General features: G+C 49.6%; 2 protein-coding genes across 2 annotated transcripts in view; one reads left to right on the top strand and one right to left on the bottom strand.

Annotated features, from left to right (window-relative positions):
• LOC136631802 (membrane-spanning 4-domains subfamily A member 4A-like) overlaps window positions 1-21,502 on the top strand; it is a 452,683-nt gene that overhangs the window by 297,064 nt on the left and 134,117 nt on the right. The gene's annotated exons all lie outside the window — the stretch shown is intronic.
• On the bottom strand, window positions 3,949-11,483 carry RPL28 (ribosomal protein L28). Its single transcript, XM_066606169.1, has 5 exons — window positions 11,395-11,483; window positions 8,077-8,167; window positions 6,949-7,072; window positions 6,072-6,190; window positions 3,949-4,078 (listed from the first exon to the last, which is right to left on the bottom strand). Exons 2-5 carry the CDS (start codon window positions 8,155-8,157, stop codon window positions 3,989-3,991), a joined length of 414 nt encoding a protein of 137 aa, XP_066462266.1. The 5' UTR covers window positions 8,158-8,167; window positions 11,395-11,483; the 3' UTR covers window positions 3,949-3,988.

Below are 21,502 nucleotides of genomic sequence, written 5' to 3'. Positions count from 1 at the left end.
AGATTTTTTATATAGAGCAGAACATTCTCTAGAATGAGCTGTTTCTTTAGAGGAGGAAGGGACGGACATTGGAGACGAGAATCCAAAATGACTCCCAGGAATTTGTTCCCGGTTTCCGGTTCCATGTTGGATTTCAAATCATTAATGATCCAGCTCAGATCCTTAAATAGCTGAAGCGTGGACCCTAAGTGAGACCTCAGAATAGTGAGGGAATCTGCCACCAACAGGGAACCATCCACTGAGCTATGCCCCCTTCCAGATGGGGGATGATGATAATCCCGCGATTGTGCAGAAAGGCTACCATTTCAATCACCCCTTTGGAAAGGTTCCGTGGAACAGAGGAGATTCCAAAGGGAAGGCGCCATTCTCAGCGCAAATTTAGGAACCTTTTGTGAGTTGACATAATTGGGGATGTGATAATACTCATCCTTTACGTCAATCGTAGCCATAACGTTATCCCTACCAATCAGGGGAGTTGCGGTACTGATAGTCTCCACCGGTGGGAGCCATCTGGTTTGGGAACCAGAAAGAAAGGGGAGTAAAACCCTTTCCCCCCATTCCCTCTTAGGGATGGGGATAACTGCACCGAGATCCAGCATGATCTGTACACCCTTAAGTAGAGCCTGCTCTAGGGTTAATGCCTGGATGATGGTCGCGGTGGAACTGGAGGCCCGTACTTGGACCCAGGCCCACGCAGTCCTCCGAGGTTAAAATGAATCTATTTGCAGGGCAGGATTCTAGCTCAATCTTGTACCCTTCCGCCACCAGGCCTGCGCTTGTGGGATCGATTCCGGTCCTTAGGATTGTTTCCCAGCGTGTGGTAGGCACCGTCAGTAGTTATGTTTCTACAACTAGTGCACAAATGAACTAATCTTCTGCCCACCGGGCATGAAGATGCAGGCTGAGGGACAACAGTAAGAGCCTTACCCCTTCCTCCCTTCGGATAATACCACCTTCCAGTCTTTCCTTCCCCCACGTACGTTGTAGACGAGGGACATGGATTGAAGGGGCTTTTGGGGGGTCTGATGACTAGCAGCCCCGAAAGGGTAGGGTACACAACCTATTTTTGGAGGTTATGTCTCCTGACCACTACTTTACCCAAAATGCCTTCCTGGCCGTGTTGGATAGGGCTGCCACGCGGGCTCCGAAATGGACCGCCTCCGTAGAAGCTGATCCAGTCAAACTGCCACCAAAGTGGCCGCAATATAAGCTTTATAATGAGACTGGACCTAGACCAAGCCCTACGCATGGTCATGTCTACTTTGTTGTCCATAGAGTCCTTTAAGTGGGACATATCCTCAGATGGTAGCCCAGTTCTTTTAGACACCATAGAGATAGCTGTGTCAACCTTTGGCGTCTCCTCAAGGATAGCCACTTCATCGTCCGCAAATAAAAGAGGCTCCTAAAATTCTTTTAGAAATTAACAGAGTTTGATCCACAAGATTCCACTCTCAATTGTTTAAGTGTGGCATTTACAGGGAATGTAGATTTACGTTGTGGAAGCAGACCCGCAGACATGACGTCCTGCACAGTGCCAGGTTTCCCTGTTAAGTGTTTTTCGAAAAAAGATATTTTTTCTCCCCTTGCGACACTTCCCCAAGATCTTCAAGAACAAATTCTTCCGCCATGTCAGACTCTCACACTGTTGGAGCAGACCTTCTTGTGGCCCCTAAGGGCCCTGGTTGGAGGTCCGAGAGGTAGGACTGTTTCTTCCCGGACAACCGACCGGATTTCAGACATGAGGGAAGATATTTCTTCCTGCAGAATTTTCGCTGAGCAGGAAGCGCATAATGTTTTAGAATAGGAGTCGTTAAGTTTCGCTAAGCGTACTGGACGCTTTTTACTTCTCCTCGCCTCTCTAGGTTTTTGAGTATCCCTGTCGTAACATGACAAGGGAGAGCTCTGCTAGTAAGGGAAGTGTAGTGCAGGTGCCTGTAGGTTGGCCCACAGGACCACTTACAGTTTGGAGATTCTCTGGGGCCTCTCTGGCCGACATCCTGCGCTTGTGGGATCCATTCCTGTCCTTAGGATCGATTCCCATCATGAAAAAAAGCACCAGCCGACTTCTCCTGGTACAGGGAGCTTTAATTTTTGAATCTGGCGCCAATCCGCACCAGGCCACGCCCCCTCTGTGTGCTCCGCCAAGGCCACACCCACTTGCGGAGCATGTGGCATCACACTCCCTGTGCTCCACCAAGGCCACGCCCCCTTGTGAAGCACCACTACAGCCAGGACCCAGAGATGGCGGCCGCCGCCTGGATGACTGCCGCGGTGGTGCCGGAAAGTCCGTCCTTGGACCCAGGCCCCCGCAGTCCCCAGTTAGCACCCAGATGAGGTACTTCCCACTGAGGCAACTGGGGCTGCCAGAAGATGATGCTGCCACCACCGCCCATCGGTAAGTCTTGGAACCTCCGGCATGGGACAGCATCGCTGGAGCTCTGCGGCTGCTGTCCTGGAGGGACAGGAAAAGCACTGGTGTTGGTGGAGGGGAGGTGCCTTTTATGCTCTGCCTTTTCCTGTCCCATCAGGTGAGCAACCTCCAGGTGTATGCTGTCATGATGTCAGAGGGAAATCTGTACTGCACATATCCGATGGCTCACCGGCCAGACCATCCGCAGTACAGCAGACGACTGACCGGTATGTGGGGTCACCGGCCGGGCACAGGGTCGGATTCTGGTGCATAATGCGACCCGCTTGTGGGCAGCTGGCCTTAATGAGTTACCAACTGGCATAGTGATAGGAGGGATGTGTGCTATGATATAAAGCAAGAGCAGATACTACCAGGGCTGACAGGACAGACTTATCAGCACTAGCGGTTGGTCACGTCAACTTGGGAACAAAGACCATCAGTATACATCAATATCATAAGGGGACAACCTACCGCGTGCGCCGGGGTGTAAGCAAATGCGGGTTAGTGGGTTCTCTAATGTAGAGGGAATCTATTGGATGCCATCCATAGTGAACTCTATATCTCGAAATGAACAAAATAAGCATTTTTGCTTTTCTTCCCCTTCAGTTTCTACCATGCAGGCTAAATACAGAGTGTACAAATTTTTGCACGTCATTATGAACGATACCAAATACGTGTTCATTTCATGGGGTGCTACTAGGTTTGGGTTTTTTTACATTTATGTCCCTGTAGGGGACTTGAACCAGAAAAGCTATGATAATGCACTGCAAAGATCATCGATTACAACAGCGATCGCAGGCCATGGCAGCCCATCGGCCTTCCGTGATTACATAGAGGGCTGATGACATCTGAGGAAGCTCGCTCTGTGAACCCTTTACATGCTGTGATCTACATTGATCACAGTGAGAATTGGCTGTCAGTCACAGCTGCCCACCGCTGCAGGAGGACGAGGGTCACTTGTGAGCCCGTGTCATCCACAGGACGCAAGTTTATGCTGTGCTGCGTCAAGCACCATGCGCCCAGGACATAGACCAACATCCTGTGGTGTTACGGGGTATTCTCATATCGGGGCACCTCTTTCACAATCACAGAACAATGCACTCACCCATAAGAGGGTCACTTCCAAATGCTCCACTGATTCCTCTGGTTGTTCACAGGGAAACAGACCACCTTTTCTATGGAAAAAAAAATAGGAGGGGAGCCGGCGAGTGTAGACCCCTCATCGAAATGTGGTGGCCGGGATCTCAGGAGAATAAGCTTTCGGCTCGGCCACCGCTGTGCTCTGCTATCTCTCTCCATAGAAGAGGCGGCCAAGGAGTAAACCAGAGGAATCAACATCTGGAGAATGGAGCATTTTGGAAATCAGTATCTTTTGGGCGAGTGCATCGCTTTGCAATATCAAACACTGAAATAGGATTCCTGAGATTGGACTAGCCTTAATGGCATAACCGGCATAAAGACGGATTCACATGTTATGTGTGACTCTAAACACCCTAAACGTGAAGGTTCAACAGGAAGATATAGTAAGATGGAGGCCGTTGTACGTTCAGTTACTTTATTAAACAGTCGGCTGATACTTTATGCAGTCTTGGTAACCCGGGTACGCTTCTTCTTCACCACCACTGGTTTCTGGCTCCTCAGGATGGCACTGGCACGACGGAGTGCAGCCTATGAAGAACCACAGAGCGGGTTACAGAACAGACGCGCAAATATTATACAGAAGCTTAATATAAAGTTATGCGCCGCCAGGATGGATAAAATCTGATTCGCATGTTTCTAACATCTCCAGTCACCATGATTGTGGTCTAACTATTCCTTATGCACAAACTACATTAACCCCTTCAGGACACGGCCATATTAGTTTCGGTTTCCCCTTCATTTTGTGTTTTCTCCTCCCTGTTTTCAAAAAAATTACTTTCATCATCAGCCACACGAGGCCTTTTTTGCGGCACAAGTTGTATTTTTCAGTAACACCATTTAATATAGTTAAAAACTTTCTAACATTTCTAAGTGAGGTGAAATGTAAAAATATTGTGCACATTTTTGGAGGTCTTTATGGTGTTCACAGCGCAGCAAAAATGACATTATTATGTCTTTATTCTCTGGATCAATAGGATCGCTGAGATACTGCTTCGTTTTCTTTCTTTTTTTTGGGAGGGGGGGGGGGGGGATAGCATCTTTAAAAAACAATTACTTTGCAGCAATCTGACTGTCATAACTTTATTTTTCCTTTGATGGGCCTGTGTGAAGATCTTTTTGTGGGACAACCTGTAGTTGCTATTGGTACCATTGGTACCATTCTGGGGTAAATAGCTTTTTGATCGCCTTTTCTTAAAGGGGTAAATCCAGGCATTAATACACGATCCTCTGTCTGTGTAGCGGGCCGGCAGTCACCGGTGGAGGGCTGGCTTCACTCCCATTGAAATGAATGGAAGCATTCAGCTGCCCTTACACTTCCTGCTCTTCTCATGCTCAGGACGCCACATCCTCTACTTCCTGCTCCTCTCATGGTCAGTACGCCACGTCCTCTCCTGAGCAGGAAGTATAAGAGCAGTGCAGTTCTCCCGTTGGTTTCAATGGGAGTGAAGCCGGCGTTCCACCTTCCTCTTCTGAAGCACTGATGATGATGTCTGGCCCGATGTACTGACATCAGGCTGAACCATCAGCTGATGGCCGGACCCTCATCCATCAACTACTGATAACCTATCCAGATGATATGTTCTGCTAAAGCCTGGACTATCCCTTTAAGTTAGCACAGAGACGGAGTGATTGAAAAATTCTATTGCATTTTTTCTGATAGCGCTCACCATATGGTAAATAGAATGCATTATTCTAAGCCTATAGTTTTACAGATGGGCAAACATCACCTTTTTTGCTTTAAAAAGACCCTCTGAGCCTAGAGAAACCAAGATGGCCGAACCGCTTCTCTGACTACCTGATGTACACTGCATAGAATGCATTGGTAGTCAGACTCTGCATGCTGCTCTGACAGGCCAGCACTGGTTAATCACAGCAGGCGTAGCGTCTTAGATCACTGATGCATACTAACAGCGTGCAGATGACAGTGAACAAAGATGGTGCAGCCGTCTTTGCTTCTCCAAGCCCGGTGGATTGCTTTAATTAGTCGAAAAAGGGGGTATTTAAAAAGTTCCTTTTTAGTAGAACAAAAATTTTACTTTTTCTAGTCCCCATGGGGAATTAGAATTTGAGAGCATTTGTACTGCAGGCATTATATTAAGCCATGTCACAGTCAAACAAGGCCCCAGGTTGCCATCACCTCACAATCTCATTGCAGGGGGCTGCTTGGGAGCTTTCATTTTAAATGGAATCTAAATGATTAACAGCTGTGATTATCTCCCAGGTGACAGCTAGCCAACAGCCGCCATGTATGGAGCAAGATCAGCTGCCAGGTCCGCTCCATACGAACCCCATGCACGTCGACATCAGCCATCAAAATCAGATAGGCGAAGGCCGACCGTTGCACAAACTCTTTACCGGAGCTGCGCTGCTAACAAACCGGTTTTAGGTCCCCATAAGAAATGCGATTCATGAGCGATCGATCGCTGGACATGAAGCAGCACTTGGGAAGGAACATAAATGTTTGTCCAGCCTGTGTGAAAGCCAGACAAGAGTTCAGCAATCAGCGGAGTTCTGCACTCACCATACGGAGGTCTTTCCTGTACTTATTGTTGCGGATGATATGGCGCACACTGCTGAGGGTGGCCCGCGAGTTCTTGTTGATGGTGATTTTTTCATATGAAGTAACTGGTTTTCGCTGACCTGAAAAGGAAAAAAAAATAGTTTACCTCGTTTCAAGATCTCTAAGGTAGATTTACTTTCATAAGTGTACAAAATGAGGCAGAACGCACACAGCGAACGGCGGCAACTCCGGGATGTTTAACCTCAACGCTTTTGTCCAGTCTTTCAAGGTCTGGGTTTGTATGGAACCCAATGCCGCTTCAAACAAGGCAGGTGCCGGATGTTTCTGACAAGCCGATACCCACCAGCAACATCCGAGATCAATGCTCACACTGATCATGGCTGTTAACGCTTTAAATGCCACTGTCAATACAGACAGTGGTATTTAATTGCCCACAATGAAACCGCGAGGTGCAGTTTGGTTGCCATGGCAATCAGGAGCTTCTGAACGCCCCAGGGCTGCCATGTGTTTCTGCCTATTAGGATAGGCCTGTCACCCGTCCTAATAGAATGCCAGCAGAAATACCATATATTGCAATACCTAAGTATCGCAGTATATGCTTTAAGCCATCAAATGGTCACTATTCAAGAAGTGGAAGCTCAATATTCTCTCCTGGAGGACTTTACCACAATGTTATGCACTCATCATGCTACATATTTGTCTTCTGGATTCATATGGAAACAAACACCTGTGCCTCGTCATGGGCAACTGCAGACCGCGCAGACGCATAGCGGTCTATATGTGCCATATTACAGTCATTACTGAACACTACTGTCACAAACGCAGTCAGAGGGATCAATGAGCGTCACACGCTTCCACCACCCTGGCAGTAACTCACCGGCACGCTTCTTCAGGACAACAATAATCCCCTTTCCATCAGCAGCGGGCTCAACGCCGACTGTTTTCCTGTGGATGAGTCCATTGTAACGAAATGAGTTCCTGGCCTTCAGATTGTTGGGCTCCTGTACAAGACAAGAAGATGAGCATCGGCCTCATAAAGGGCTAGACACTAAGCTGCCAACACATTTAAACTGCAGATTTTAGGGAGTTGTGGGCCAGAAGGACTGCGGCAACGCCTAATGTATACAATGCTACCGAAAAATACACTTAGCTGCCATCTTCTGACCTCCATACCTCTCAGTTTGTCATTTGGTGCCATTTAAGGCACATCAGATATGGACCCGCATGCTGCACTTTGTACTGCTCTGATTAACCCTTTACCTGCTACAGTTTATACAACACAACTGTTATATTCTTTTAATAAAAAGATTTGCAAAAAAAAAGTGGGAATAGTCGGGTCTAAGGCTTTGTAATTATTAAAAAAAAAAAAACGACGATTTTCCCTTTGACCGTTTCCGCCCCACAGGGGACCTGAACTTGCGATCGTTTTATTCAATTGCTGCATTATATACTTCAAACAGTAAATGTCCCCTCTTCCTAATAGGAAGAAACCAATAGCAGGCCTAGCAGCCTTCAGAAGGCCCGTGCGGCCAGGGTACAGAACGGCACCCCACGATCTTGTCACGATGGGCCGTTAGGGAAACGCAGGGAGCCTCCTGTCAGGCCATTTAAATGCTGCGGTCAGTGCTGACCAGAACAGCCAAAGGGTTTACAGCCAAAATTTGAGTTCCCCGATCTCAGCCACCACATATGGAGCAGGAGTGACCCCGGGGGTAAGGAATAATAACCTGAACAGGGCAGACGGCATGGGAACTAGTGTGTGCGCAGCGAGGGGTTACTTCATGGTGGTCGCTGACTGACAGGTCTGGTCACATGCCCCTCCATCAGCAGCCATGTGCAGCATTGGAGTGTCGTACAGACAGAAGACCGTAACAAGCGGTCGGCGCCTCTCAGCGAGGGACATTGGCGCCGCACTTGTAATAACCACCAGCAAGTAACTCGCAGCAACGTTACCGGCACGTCTTGGACCCCCTAACCGCGGCCGCCCCTCATCGGCCATACTTACAGTGCTGTAGGTTTGCTTGTTTCTCTTGATCAAGAAACTAGAGCAGTTCCTGACGATCATCCACTGTAAGTGAGCCGACATGGTGGAGCACCTGGAAAACAAGAGCTTAAAGCGTCAGTATCGGCGGCGAAAACATAACGAGCCGGAATATTACACGCACATGAAACCGTGACAAGTGGGGGATGGGTGAGCAGAAGGCCCCGCTACAGCTCTAGAAAGAAAACAAAGCTCTGCTATTACATCATGGATGTCTGTAGCCATTAGAAGGTCTCGTCTATAAGATTACGCGGCTTCTCTTGCTGAGAACAATCACACTTCGTTCTAAAAAGTGGATAGCAACAAAGTTCTGGTCCTCAAGCGCATCTGAGCGGCTCCCACAGCCCCGGTCCGGCTGTAGGGTCTAGCGGAGGCCATCTGACCGCTGCGTCGGCACCACCCCAGACTCCTGGCATCCAGGATATGAGCACAGATGCCAGGAGTGCTGACGGTGCCGCTGCAGCCTGATCAGCCACAGCAGTCCCGTTGGGCCGTACACCCAGAAGCCGCTGAGCTGCGGTAACCCGATCCCTCCTCTGATCGGCCGTACACCCAGAAGCCGCTGAGCTGCGGTAACCCGATCCCTCCTCTGATCGGCCGTACACCCAGAAGCCGCTGAGCTGCGGTAACCCGATCCCTCCTCTGAGTGGCCGTACACCCAGAAGCCGCTGAGCTGCGGTAACCCGATCCCTCCTCTGATCGGCCGTACACCCAGAAGCCGCTGAGCTGCGGTAACCCGATCCCTCCTCTGATCGGCCGTACACCCAGAAGCCGCTGAGCTGCGGTAACCCGATCCCTCCTCTGATCGGCCGTACACCCAGAAGCCGCTGAGCTGCGGTAACCCGATCCCTCCTCTGATCGGCCGTACACCCAGAAGCCGCTGAGCTGCGGTAACCCGATCCCTCCTCTGATCGGCCGTACACCCAGAAGCCGCTGAGCTGCGGTAACCCGATCCCTCCTCTGATCGGCCGTACACCCAGAAGCCGCTGAGCTGCGGTAACCCGATCCCTCCTCTGATCGGCCGTACACCCAGAAGCCGCTGAGCTGCGGTAACCCGATCCCTCCTCTGATCGGCCGTACACCCAGAAGCCGCTGAGCTGCGGTAACCCGATCCCTCCTCTGATCGGCCGTACACCCAGAAGCCGCTGAGCTGCGGTAACCCGATCCCTCCTCTGATCGGCCGTACACCCAGAAGCCGCTGAGCTGCGGTAACCCGATCCCTCCTCTGATCGGCCGTACACCCAGAAGCCGCTGAGCTGCGGTAACCCGATCCCTCCTCTGAGCGGCCGTACACCCAGAAGCCGCTGAGCTGCGGTAACCCGATCCCTCCTCTGAGCGGCCGTACACCCAGAAGCCGCTGAGCTGCGGTAACCCGATCCCTCCTCTGAGCGGCCGTACACCCAGAAGCCGCTGAGCTGCGGTAACCCGATCCCTCCTCTGAGCGGCCGTACACCCAGAAGCCGCTGAGCTGCGGTAACCCGATCCCTCCTCTGATCGGCCGTACACCCAGAAGCCGCTGAGCTGCGGTAACCCGATCCCTCCTCTGAGCGGCCGTACACCCAGAAGCCGCTGAGCTGCGGTAACCCGATCCCTCCTCTGAGCGGCCGTACACCCAGAAGCCGCTGAGCTGCGGTAACCCGATCCCTCCTCTGATCGGCCGTACACCCAGAAGCCGCTGAGCTGCGGTAACCCGATCCCTCCTCTGAGCGGCCGTACACCCAGAAGCCGCTGAGCTGCGGTAACCCGATCCCTCCTCTGAGCGGCCGTACACCCAGAAGCCGCTGAGCTGCGGTAACCCGATCCCTCCTCTGAGCGGCCGTACACCCAGAAGCCGCTGAGCTGCGGTAACCCGATCCCTCCTCTGAGCGGCCGTACACCCAGAAGCCGCTGAGCTGCGGTAACCCGATCCCTCCTCTGATCGGCCGTACACCCAGAAGCCGCTGAGCTGCGGTAACCCGATCCCTCCTCTGAGCGGCCGTACACCCAGAAGCCGCTGAGCTGCGGTAACCCGATCCCTCCTCTGAGTGGCACCATTACTGAGTTTAGAGAGATTATCGTTTCTCTTTTATTACTTTTGCACAACGACACGTTTAAAGACCCCGAACATCATTACTGCCCCGGCGGCGGAGCTCGGGGAGGGCTTGTAGTTTATATTGGGACCATTGTGGGGTAGAGTCGGCTCTTGGATCGCTTTTTATTACGTTTTTTTGGGAGGCGAACAAAAGAAAAATAGCAAATCTGGCGCTACAGTGTGAACTATTTACTATAAATTAAACTATTGACTTCTGTAGTCCCTGTCGATCATTCGATTGCTAGAATAGTACATAACTTGTATGTTGCATGCTACGAAGCCAAGGCCAGCAGCCAATCAGACTCAGCAGGAGGCGGGGCTTAAAGGGGCTCTGTCAGACAAAATATTCAATCCTCATCTATTCCTCCCCAGGCCGTCTTCTTACCCCTTCTCCTCCCGACTCCCCTCCCCTGCAGTCTCCCGGCTCACCTCCCCTCCAGTCGCCCGGATCCTCTGCTTCCTGTGACCTAGTGTACATTCTCAGCCGTCTCCTTCCTGCAGGTTGGTGTGCCCGGTCACTAGTGGCGTAGCGGTCATTGCCAGCAGGGAGTGCCCAATCCTGTGCCAGGCTATTGCCACGACTGCGCATGCGTGACGTCCCACAGCAATAGTATATGAACACAGTCAGGCGGCGCACATGCAGGCGCAGCAATAGCCCGATGTGGCCTTCCCTGCTGGGCGGGGAGCGCAACGTCACTAGTGACCGGGTACACCGACCGCCGAGAACGTACGCTACATCACCGGAAGAAGAGGATCCGGGCGGCTGGAGGTGAAGTGACCCGGGGGGACTGGAGGAGCGGGAGAAGATCGGGGAGGAGATCTTGTAAGGAGACTGACGGGGGAGGAATAAGTACTGATCCCCCGCCCAATGACAGAACCCCTTTAATAGATTGAGTTACACGGCAGACATGGGGGCTCGGGCTGTGTCCGGGCGGGCAATATGACTGGGGCTCTTCTGTCACACGGGAGCCGCGATGACACTGAGGAAGAGCCCCGAGGGAGGCGAACCGACAGAGACAACCCGGCCTGTCCCCGCATCACCCGGAGGCCGCGGCCTGCACGCCCTCCTGCTCTCCCGCCACCGTCTCCCTCAGCTCCCGCCGGTCATCACACGGACCTCACAGCGCGACCCCCGGGCCTCCCTGCCGGCCCCAACCCCAACAATTCAGCCACTTTTCCCCGGTTTCCCAGCAGCCGCCATAACACGTTACCTCTCAGCGCCGAGCGAGGGAAGGAAAGGAAGTGGAGGGGCGGGGCCAGGTCTTATTTCCGGTCTGACGTGATGACGTCACACGCTGTCCAGAAACGGGCGCCATCTTAATGTGGTAACTTAGCAACGGGGCGGCAGCGCTACCGAGAGCCGGACTGTCAGCACTCACCGTCCGAGAAGCCGGGCTAGACAGGCGGCTGCCGCGGGTGGCTAGAAGGGGCTGCCCGGCAGGAGGGTTCAGGGCGCCGCCATGCGGACCGCTTCTATTTATTTAGTCTTTACAATGTATCCAAAAATGTCAGACAGGAAAACCCGAACTGAGTGAGAAGTGTCTGTGTGGAGCGCGGTCCGGCAGGTAGCGGGGCGCTGAGGGGGTATGTAGCCACCAGTGCGGACGGCGCAGAGACGTCCCAGGCGGATGTGGTTATCCGTCACTGGGGTACGGCGCAGGATGTCCGCCGGCAGCGCTCAGCGAAGACGGTTTACTAAAACAAATATTTACCCGTTTTGCTCGACGCACCGCGACCAAAACGGACCGAAGCCGTCCGACCGCGATCACGGCGAACTGCGCTGGAAGTCTGGCTTATCTCCCCCAAAAACCGCTAAAATAATAATAATAATTGTTTGACTTTTTCCTCCTTTTCATTCCTCTTTTTCCTCTTTTGTCGACTTATTTTGTCTATTTTACCTTTTTAGTTCTTTTAAAAGAATAATAAAGTCTCAGGCAGAAGGACGCCTCCTCCCGGCGCCCCCCCCCCCCCCCCCCCCCTGACTGGGGGGCGGCTTCACACGGGCCAGAATATTGTGCGACATTTCTGCGTTGGCAGCCGGCCGACTCTGAGCCCCGCTCTGACTGCGGTCGGACACCTGAGCGATGTTTTCCTGCACCGCCATGAGATGCGGGGAACTAATTGCGGCTCGTCCTGTTTTGTGCGCTTGCATCACCTCTTCCGTTGTTCGGTGGCGCCGGCATCATCGCCCCGCCTGCCGGCTGCTTGCAGCACCTCTTCCGTTATTCATCGCCCGCCTGCCGGCTGCTTGCAGCACCTCTTCCGTTATTCATCGCCCGCCTGCCGGCTGCTTGCAGCACCTCTTCCGTTATTCATCGCCCCGCCTGCCGCCTGCTTGCAGCACCTCTTCCGTTATTCATCGCCCCGCCTGCCGCCTGCTTGCAGCACCTCTTCCGTTATTCATCGCCCCGCCTGCCGCCTGCTTGCAGCACCTCTTCCGTTATTCATCGCCCCGCCTGCCGGCTGCTTGCAGCACCTCTTCCGTTAGTCATCGCCCCGCCTGCCGGCTGCTTGCATCACCTCTTCCGTGATTCATCGCCCCGCCTGCCGGCTGCTTGCAGCACCTCTTCCGTTATTCATCGCCCCGCCTGCCGGCTGCTTGCATCGCCTCTTCCGTTATTCATCGCCCCGCCTGCCGGCTGCTTGCAGCGCCTCTTCCGTTATTCATCGCCCCGCCTGCCGGCTGCTTGCAGCACCTCTTCCGTTATTCATCGCCCCGCCTGCCGGCTGCTTGCAGCACCTCTTCCGTTATTCATCGCCCGCCTGCCGGCTGCTTGCAGCACCTCTTCCGTTATTCATCGCCCTGCCTGCCGGCTGCTTGCAGCACCTCTTCCGTTATTCATCGCCCCGCCTGCCGGCTGCTTGCAGCACCTCTTCCGTTATTCATCGCCCCACCTGCCGGCTGCTTGCAGCACCTCTTCCGTTATTCATCGCCCCACCTGCCGGCTGCTTGCAGCACCTCTTCCGTTATTCATCGCCCCGCCTGCCGGCTGCTTGCAGCACCTCTTCCGTTATTCATCGCCCCGGCTGCTTGCAGTGCCATGTGAGGGTTCCTCAATTGAAAACAATGGGAGAGACTCCACAATCCTTTGGCATATAAACCGCCTCGCGTCCACGGGGACGCTGCACTTGGCGGGCGCGATGTCGCACTCATCCGCATGAGGTTCGCCTAAGGCCGGTTTTACATGACCAAGAATCACAAATATAAACCCTACTTTGAATGGCGTCGTACACACGAGCGGTTTTTTCTTTTTCTTTCCCCTGCATTGCTCCGCAATGGGGAAAAAATTGTGGCACGTCCTGTCTTTGGGCGCGGCCTCACATTGCATCAAACACCTCACACCTACGGGGACATGGCGCGTTGGCGGCAAGGTTCACCTGTGTGAAATTGGCCTAAGGCGGCGGTCCAGTATTTGTCGCTACGCTGTGGGACGCGGTCTGGGGGCTCCATCACAAACTGAACAATTCATCTTAAGGTCGGGTTGACAAGGGTTTCTACTCTTCGCAGTTTTCAGCCTGTGTGCCGCGTATTTCACGGACGTGGCCCCACTATAACCAATACCACCATTCAGAAGGGCATTTTTTCATGTAGAGTAATGGCTCACGTGAAAAAGTCTGCCATGAATCACAGACCGCAATTGGACTTGCATCGTCTCACTACCCACGGGTCTCAAACGTCCATGTGCCGTTGTATACAAATTGCGCCCAAGACTCTTGCACAAAACCTGCACCGCGATGTGACTGGACCCTTAAAATATTGAACGGAAGCATCTACTCCAAACATGACAGCAGCGGGCAGAACCCGCGTCCAGCGGACCTCAAAGTGGCGCTTGTTTCATGAATGGCAGTGAATGGGTTGATTCGTCTCCATCCGGGTTCCTCCACAACTCTGTTTTTGGCAGCTGTGCCGACACCCCGGGTGGAGCCCCACAATGTAATGAACAACGCTGTGGGACCGCTCTCTGATTGGTAGTGCGTGCGTTTGACCTCCCTTACATTTGTGTACGTTTTTTGCTGGATAGAAAAGTGCAGCGTACCGGAGTTTTCTGTCCAACAAAAAAATAAGTTTGAGAATATGTACTTTTTTACATTGCAGTTGATGGAAAGGTACGGCTATACCTTCACTGCGTGTAACATACGTTATTACTTATCAAATAAGCAAGAAAAAAAAGGGTTCAGCTGCAAAACTTTATTAAGAAGAAAGAGCTTCCTGAGAATAATCTAGATATTTTGTAGCAGAGCAGTTAGCAAAGTGGCCACTAGAGGGCAAAATTATAGAAGGCTCTATTGGGTTGGATGTGCAATCCAAGAAAAGCATGTTGGGCCGGACTATGGAGCGCCCAAGAGAGCTCAGCAAGGCTGGCTTCACATGGGCGAGTGCGATATGGGGGCATGAATCATGGTTCCTTATTACACTCCCCACCATGTGAATTCCTTGCGGATGTGAGGCATTTTTATGTCAAAACAGCTTCGCATCACTTCAGGGATGAAACGTAGTATGCCAGGCTAAAAAAAACCACAAATGTCCATCTAGTTCAGCCTGTTTCCACCCCCCCTTGTTGATCCAGAGGAAGGTTAAAAAAAAACAGAGGCAGGAGCCAATTTACCCCATTTTGGGGGGAAAATTCCTTCCCGACTCCATAATAGCAGTTAGAATAATCTCTGGATCAACATTTGAAAACTTCCTACCTGACTACAAGTCCGGCAGTCAGAAGATCCCCGGATCAACAACCTTTCTGGTTATCTAATGTCCATATCCTGCAATGTTGTAGCGCAATAAAAAGATGTCTAGTCCCTCTTAAACTCCTCTATGGATTTTGCCATCACCACGTCCTCAGGCAGAGAGTTCCACAGGCTCACTGCTCTTACAGTATAGAACCCTCTTCTGTGTTGGCAATGAAACCTGCTTTCTTCTAGACGTAGCGGATGCCCTCTTGTTACCGTCGCAGTCCTGGGTATAAACAGATCATGGGAGAGATCCTTGTATTGTCCCCTCATGTATTTATACAGAGTTATTTGGTCGCCCCTTAGCCGTCTTTTTTCCAGGGTGAATAATCCCAGTTTTGGTGCCTCTCTGGGTATTCCAGTCCCGTCATTCCATGTATTAGTTTAGTTCCCCTTCTTTGAACCCCCTCAAGCACTGTAACATCTTTCCTGAGCATCGGTGACCAGAACTGTACGCAGTATTCCATGTGAGGCCTGACAAGTGCCTTATATAGTGGGAGGAAAATGTGCTCGTCCCTCGCCCCTATACCTCTTTTAATGCACCCCAAGACTCTATTAGCTTTTGCAGCAGCTGAATGGCATTGATTACTCCAGTTTAGTCTAGTAGTCTACAGTCCACTAGTACCCCCAGGTCTTTTTCCATATTGCTTTTCCCTATTAGTACCCCATTTAGTGTATATTGGTGACATCCGTTTCTTCTGCCCATGTGCAGAACCTTACATTTATCAACATTGAACTTCATTTGCCATTTTTCTCCCCAAGCCCCCGGCTTATCTAGGTCCGTTTGTAGCTGCACATTGTCCTCCGTTGTATTCATTAACTTGTATAATTTCATATCATTTGCAAATACTGATATTTTACTGTGCAGCCCCTCTATCAGGTCATTGATAAATATATTGAACATAATGGGGCCTAATACTGAGCCCTGTGGCCCCCCACTAGTGACTGTGGTCCAATCAGAGTATGAGCTATTTATTACCACCCTCTGCTTTCTATCTCTGAGCCAGTTCTTTACCCAGATACACACGTTTTCACCCAATCCGGGCTGTCTCATTTTATATATCAGCCTATTATGCGGCACAGTGTCAAATGCTTTAGAGAAGTCCAGATATACAAGATCAATAGACTCTCCCCGGTCCAGCCTAAAGCTTACTTCATCGTAGAAGCTGATCAAGTTGGTCTGACATGATTGCCCCCTCATGAACCCCTTGCTGATGAGTTATTCCATTGTTCTCCTTGAAGTATTCCAGGAATGGCATCTCTCAGAACCCACTGGAGAATATTTTTCCAATTATTGAAGTGAGACTTGCCGGCCTGTAGTTACCAGGCTCTCTTCTTGACTCTTTTTTTGTACATTGGAACCACGTTGGCAATGCACCAACCCTGCAGTAAAATAGAGTCCCTAAATATAAGAAAAAGCTGTCTGTTTATCACATCACCTAATTCCCATCTACGCCTGTCGATTTTAATCTTTTTAGCCACTCAGCACTTCCTCCTGTGTTCGGCAGGTGATATTTAGTGGGGGATATTTATGTAGGGATCCTCCGCCACGGCAGGCGGATCACAGAGTTTCTCCTATTGCTTTCAATGGGAGACCTCGTAATGCTGCCGCCGATCCCATTGAAAACAATGGGCACTGTGATGCAAGTGCACACAGGGAGATGAATTACAGCATGTGTTTCCTGCATCACATCACGGTGTCAAGCAGGGAAACATCGCTCGTGTCTATGACCTCCTTCAAAACATGAATCTCACGCAATTTTCTCGCCAATGTGAAGGCAGTCTAGAAGAGAGGTGCGCCTCAGGTCAGCTCTGAGCTCACTGCTCCCGGGCCATCTAGAGAGGGGGGCAAGCTGCCCACCAAGAGGCACGACAGGGAGTATGAATGTTATTACTATGTGTAGGGGACCAGAGGAGGCATTATTACTGTTTGCAATACCACTAATTATAATGTCTCTTCATTTTACATTATTGATATATACTTCACAGTGCCTTGCAGGACTATTTGGCCTCCTGGGTGTTTTCACATTTTGTTGCATCACAACCTGGAATTAAAATTGATTTTAATTTTGGCTTTATGTAATGGAGCTGATAAAATAGTTCAAATTATTACAGTCGAATGAAACACCCAACTGACAAGTTGAGAGTATATATGTATTCGCCCCATTTCTATGTATTCACTTCTTTTACAATGAAACGCCTAAATAAAGCGCTGATTCAACCAATTAACTTCAGAAATTATCATTCGAAGTGTCACATAATCTGTTATATAATGTCAGTATAAGTACTCCAGCTCTAGAAGGCCTCGGGCTGCAGCAAGCAGCTCTCCAGGAAGGTCAGAGACAAAGTTATGGGGAAGTATAGATGAGGAACCTCTCCCGGGACTCCACTCAATCCATTACACTAAGATGGAAAGACTACGGCACAACTACGAAACTGACGAGAAGGAAAACCCACAGAGCGGGCAAGGAACAGCAGAGACACCAACGATAACTCTGAGGGTGCGCCAAAGATCCACATCGGAGATGGAAGGATATGTATATAGGACGCTATAAACTGAACACTTTACAGAAGAAATGGAAGATTACATATATAGGATGCTATAAGCCATACACTATGCAGAGGAGATGGAAGGATCTGTATATAGGATGCTATAAGCCATACACTATGCAGAGGAGACAGAAGGATCTGTATATAGGACGCTACAAGCTGTACATTATACAGAGGAGACGGAACATTCCGTGTGTAGGGCGCTATTAGCCGTACACTATACAGAGGAGACAGAAGGATGTGTATATGGGATGTCTTAAGCCGTACACTATACAGAGGAGATCAAAGGATCCGTATATCTGAGGCTACGAGCTGTACATTATACAGAGGAGACGGAACGTTCCTTATGTCGGATGCTATATGCTGTACACTATGCAGAGGAGATGGAAGGATCATGAGTCAAAAGAGCACTCAAAAGATTGGAGACACAGTGGTTCTCAATTTCCAAAGAAGTTGCAGAAGTTGTTGTCTAATGTGATGGCTTATGTCTTATGGGATACTGCTTGTGGACAACCTTGCATAGAGGTCTACTATCAGCTGTGTATTACATAACACTTCTGGATTAATTGAAGGCTAAAAGGCACAGAAAGTTGACCCAAGGTTTCATGTTCTTACATGACAATGCCTCGTCCCACAAAGCACCTTCATCCAGAGCAAACTATCTGACCTGGACCTCAAGGTGTTGGACCATCCTTCATATTCACCTGCTCGGGCACCCTTGGACTGTCATCTGTTTTCTAATTTGAAGAAACCCTTCAAGGAAATCAAATTTTACTCCATTTTTGATGCAGTTGCAGCACCTGTTTTGTCATCCAACCAAAGGAATTCTTTCTGGATGGGTTGAAGAGGTTGCATTGATATCCGAGGGGACTATGTAGAAAAACTGTGAAATTTCATTGTTCTACGTCAATTTTTTGTGGTTAAAGCCAAGGACTTATCAGCAGCTCCTCGTATACAGAGGAGATGGAAGGATCTGTATATAAAGTACTATAAGCCGTACACTATACAGAAAAGATGGAAGGAGCTGTATATAGGGCACTATACGCCATACACTATACAGAGAAGATGGCAGGATCTGTATATAAAGCACTATAAGCCGTACACTATACAGAGAAGATGGCAGGATCTGTATATAAAGCACTATAAGCCGTACACTATACAGAGAAGATGGCAGGATCTGTATATAAAGCACTATAAGCCGTACACTATACAGAGAAGATGGCAGGATCTGTATATAAAGCACTATAAGCCGTACACTATACAGAGAAGATGGAAGGATCTGTATATAGGGCACTATTAGCCATACACTATGCAGAAGAGATGAAAGTATTTGTTCATAGAAGAGCAACCAGAAAAAAGCCATTGCCTAAAAAATAATAAGAAAACACATTTGAAGTTCGTCAAATGGCATGTGAAAGATTCCCTAACACATGGAAGAAGAATCTCTGCTTAGATGTGACTAAAACTGAACTTTTTGGCCATCATGGGAAGTGCAATATAAGGTGCAAACCCAACACTTTCCATCACCCCAAGAATACCGTTCCCACAGTGACACCTGGTGGTGGCATCATGCTGTGCAGGTGGAAAACTAGATAGCAGTGAAGGAAAAATGGACAGCAGTAAATACAAAGAAGATTTTCAGGAAAACATTCAGTCTAACAGACGTGTAATACCGGGATAGAGGTGCACCTTTCAGGAGGAGAAGGACCCTAGAAATATTACTAAATCTACACTGGTGTCTTGATCAGATGCAGGACTGGAGTCACTTTGTTGTAACCACTGCTGGCGGAAAATGGGGTTAAGGAAGCAGCTGGGTCTGGTACATGAGATGTCGGTGCAGTACAAAGGGTTTAAGCAGTAGTGAAGTCAGGAGGAAAAGCTGGGGTCTGGTACATGAGATAGATGATCAGTTATAGAGGAGCAGGTATGCGGGAGGATAGCATTGTTAGAGGCACAGTAAACACGTAAGGAGGGAGTGGCAGGGCCAAGTTTATATAGGGCACTAATTGGGGAAGGAACAAGACATGGAGTGGACTACACAAGGAAACACGGAGCCAGGAAATGGAACAGGAAACCAGGAATGAGGAACACAAGACTAGGAATCAGGGGCGCTATCCAGCATGCTGAATAGCTCAGTTTGGAGATCTGACGCTTGGGGTGCAGTAGGTCACAGGTACAAATCCTGACAGTAGCTCCCTTCTTCCAGGATGGCCTCTGGACGTCCAAGGGGCTGGCTTTCCTGGGTACCTATGGTGGGAGCCTAGGGCTTTGGACATAGCAGGCTGGTTCCCAGCAATTGTCTTCTGGCCCTTACCCTTGGCACTGTACCAAGTACTGCAGTCTCCCCCTGCAAAATCTAGAGTCAAGGATCTTGTCCACAATATATTCTTTTTGGACATTCACTAATGGAGGAGGTGGCAGATTTCTTCCTGGGAAAGTCTATCTCTTTGATATCAGTTCTGCTGTATACTCATCTCTTGGGATCCCCTTGGTGGGGATGAAATGGGCCATCTTCGTAAGCTTGTCTACCACCCCAAGAATAGTGGTCATCTTTTTTGAAGGAGGGAGATCTACAATAAAGTCCATACATATGGATCCCCAAGGTCTAGATGGACCAGAAGTTGTTGTAGTAGACTCAGAGGATGAGCTCAAGGTATCTTGTTCCATGCACACGTATCACATGAGTTGACATACTCCCTTACATCAGTCCTGCAATTTGGCCAACAGGAGAACCGGAGCAGGAGCTCCAGGGTGTTTATGATCCCAGAGTGGCCAGTAAGTTTGGAGTCATGGATCTGTCTTAGGACTTCGAGTCGACCCATGTCTGGAAGTATATTCTGTTCTTGTGCATCCTGAACCCCTTTTTATAAGGAAGCTGTACTTCTTTGGAAGGTTGCTTGAGGAAAGGGTCACTTTCATACCTTTCAAACTCTAGATTCCTATGATCTGTGAGAACACTTATCAGTTGATGAGCTCCCTCCAGAAGGTGTGTCCATTCAGAAAAAGCTACCTTGATGGCTAGAAGTTCCTTATTCCCAATGTCGTGTTTTTTTTAGCAGGCTATAAGATATATGATAGAAATGCACATGGATGCAGCTGCATTTTTTCTCAGACTCGTTGTGACAGGATCGCACCCACTGCCGAATCAGAAGCATCAACTTCGACGACGAAGGGCAATTCTGGATTTGGGTGGACCAGTATCGGTGTACCAATGTACAGAGGGTCATTAATCTTTCAAAAGGCATCCTGTGAGTCCAGGAACCATGAAATCGCTTGTGTTTTCTTTGTGAGAGCGGTGATGGGCAGGATGTTTTTGGAAAAGTCCTTTAGGAATTTCCTGTAAAAATTAGCAAAACGAGCAAAGTGTTGAACATCTTTTACGTTCTTGGGAACAGACCAATTTACAACAGCCTTAACCTTGTTAGGGTCCATACTCAGACCATTTTGAGAGATGATATACCCCAGAAACTGCATCCGCGTTTGTTCAAATTCACATTTCTCTAGTTTGGTATAAAGGTGGTTCTTTCGGAGTCACTCCAAGACCAATCGGACGTGGTTACGATGTTCTTCCAAGTTGTCTGATAAAATAAGGATGTCATCGAGGTAGGCCGCCACAAATTGATCAAATAGATCTCGAGAAACATCGTTAATAAAATGTTGAAAGGTGGAGTGTTACAAAGCCCAAATGGTAAGACTAGATATTCAAAGTGTCTGTATCTTGTTCTGAATGCAGTCTTCCATTCATCCCTGGGTTGGTTCCGTACCAGATCATATGCCCCTCTGAGATCCAATTTAGTAAACACCGGCTGCACGGAGTCTATCCAACAGTTCTGGAATTAAGGGAGGAGGGTAGTGATTCTTGATAGTAATTTTATTTAGTTCCCGAAAGTCAATACATGGTCGAAGAGCAGCATCTTTCTTTTCAGCGAAGAATCTGCGTGCTCCAGCTGGGGAGGAAGAGAGCCGGATGACACCCTTTTTTAGATTTTCATCTAAATATTCCCGAAGGACTTTTAACTCTAGTTCTGAAATGTTGCAGATACG

This window comes from Eleutherodactylus coqui, chromosome 6 (assembly GCF_035609145.1).
Source record: "Eleutherodactylus coqui strain aEleCoq1 chromosome 6, aEleCoq1.hap1, whole genome shotgun sequence".
Taxonomy (NCBI): domain Eukaryota; kingdom Metazoa; phylum Chordata; class Amphibia; order Anura; family Eleutherodactylidae; genus Eleutherodactylus; species Eleutherodactylus coqui.
The sequence above is the reverse complement of the archived record's forward strand: the minus strand, read 5'-3'. Positions and strand labels throughout refer to the sequence as shown.

Coding starts and splice junctions, on each gene's coding strand:
- RPL28 (XM_066606169.1), bottom strand. CDS start 8,157: ATGTCGGCTCACTTACAGTGGATGATCGTCAGGAACTGCTCTAGTTTC. Junction 7,073..8,076: donor ACAAGCAAACCTACAGCACT/GTAAGTATGGCC, acceptor TGTCTTGTACAG/GAGCCCAACAATCTGAAGGC. Junction 4,079..6,071: donor ACAGGAAAGACCTCCGTATG/GTGAGTGCAGAA, acceptor GGTTCTTCATAG/GCTGCACTCCGTCGTGCCAG.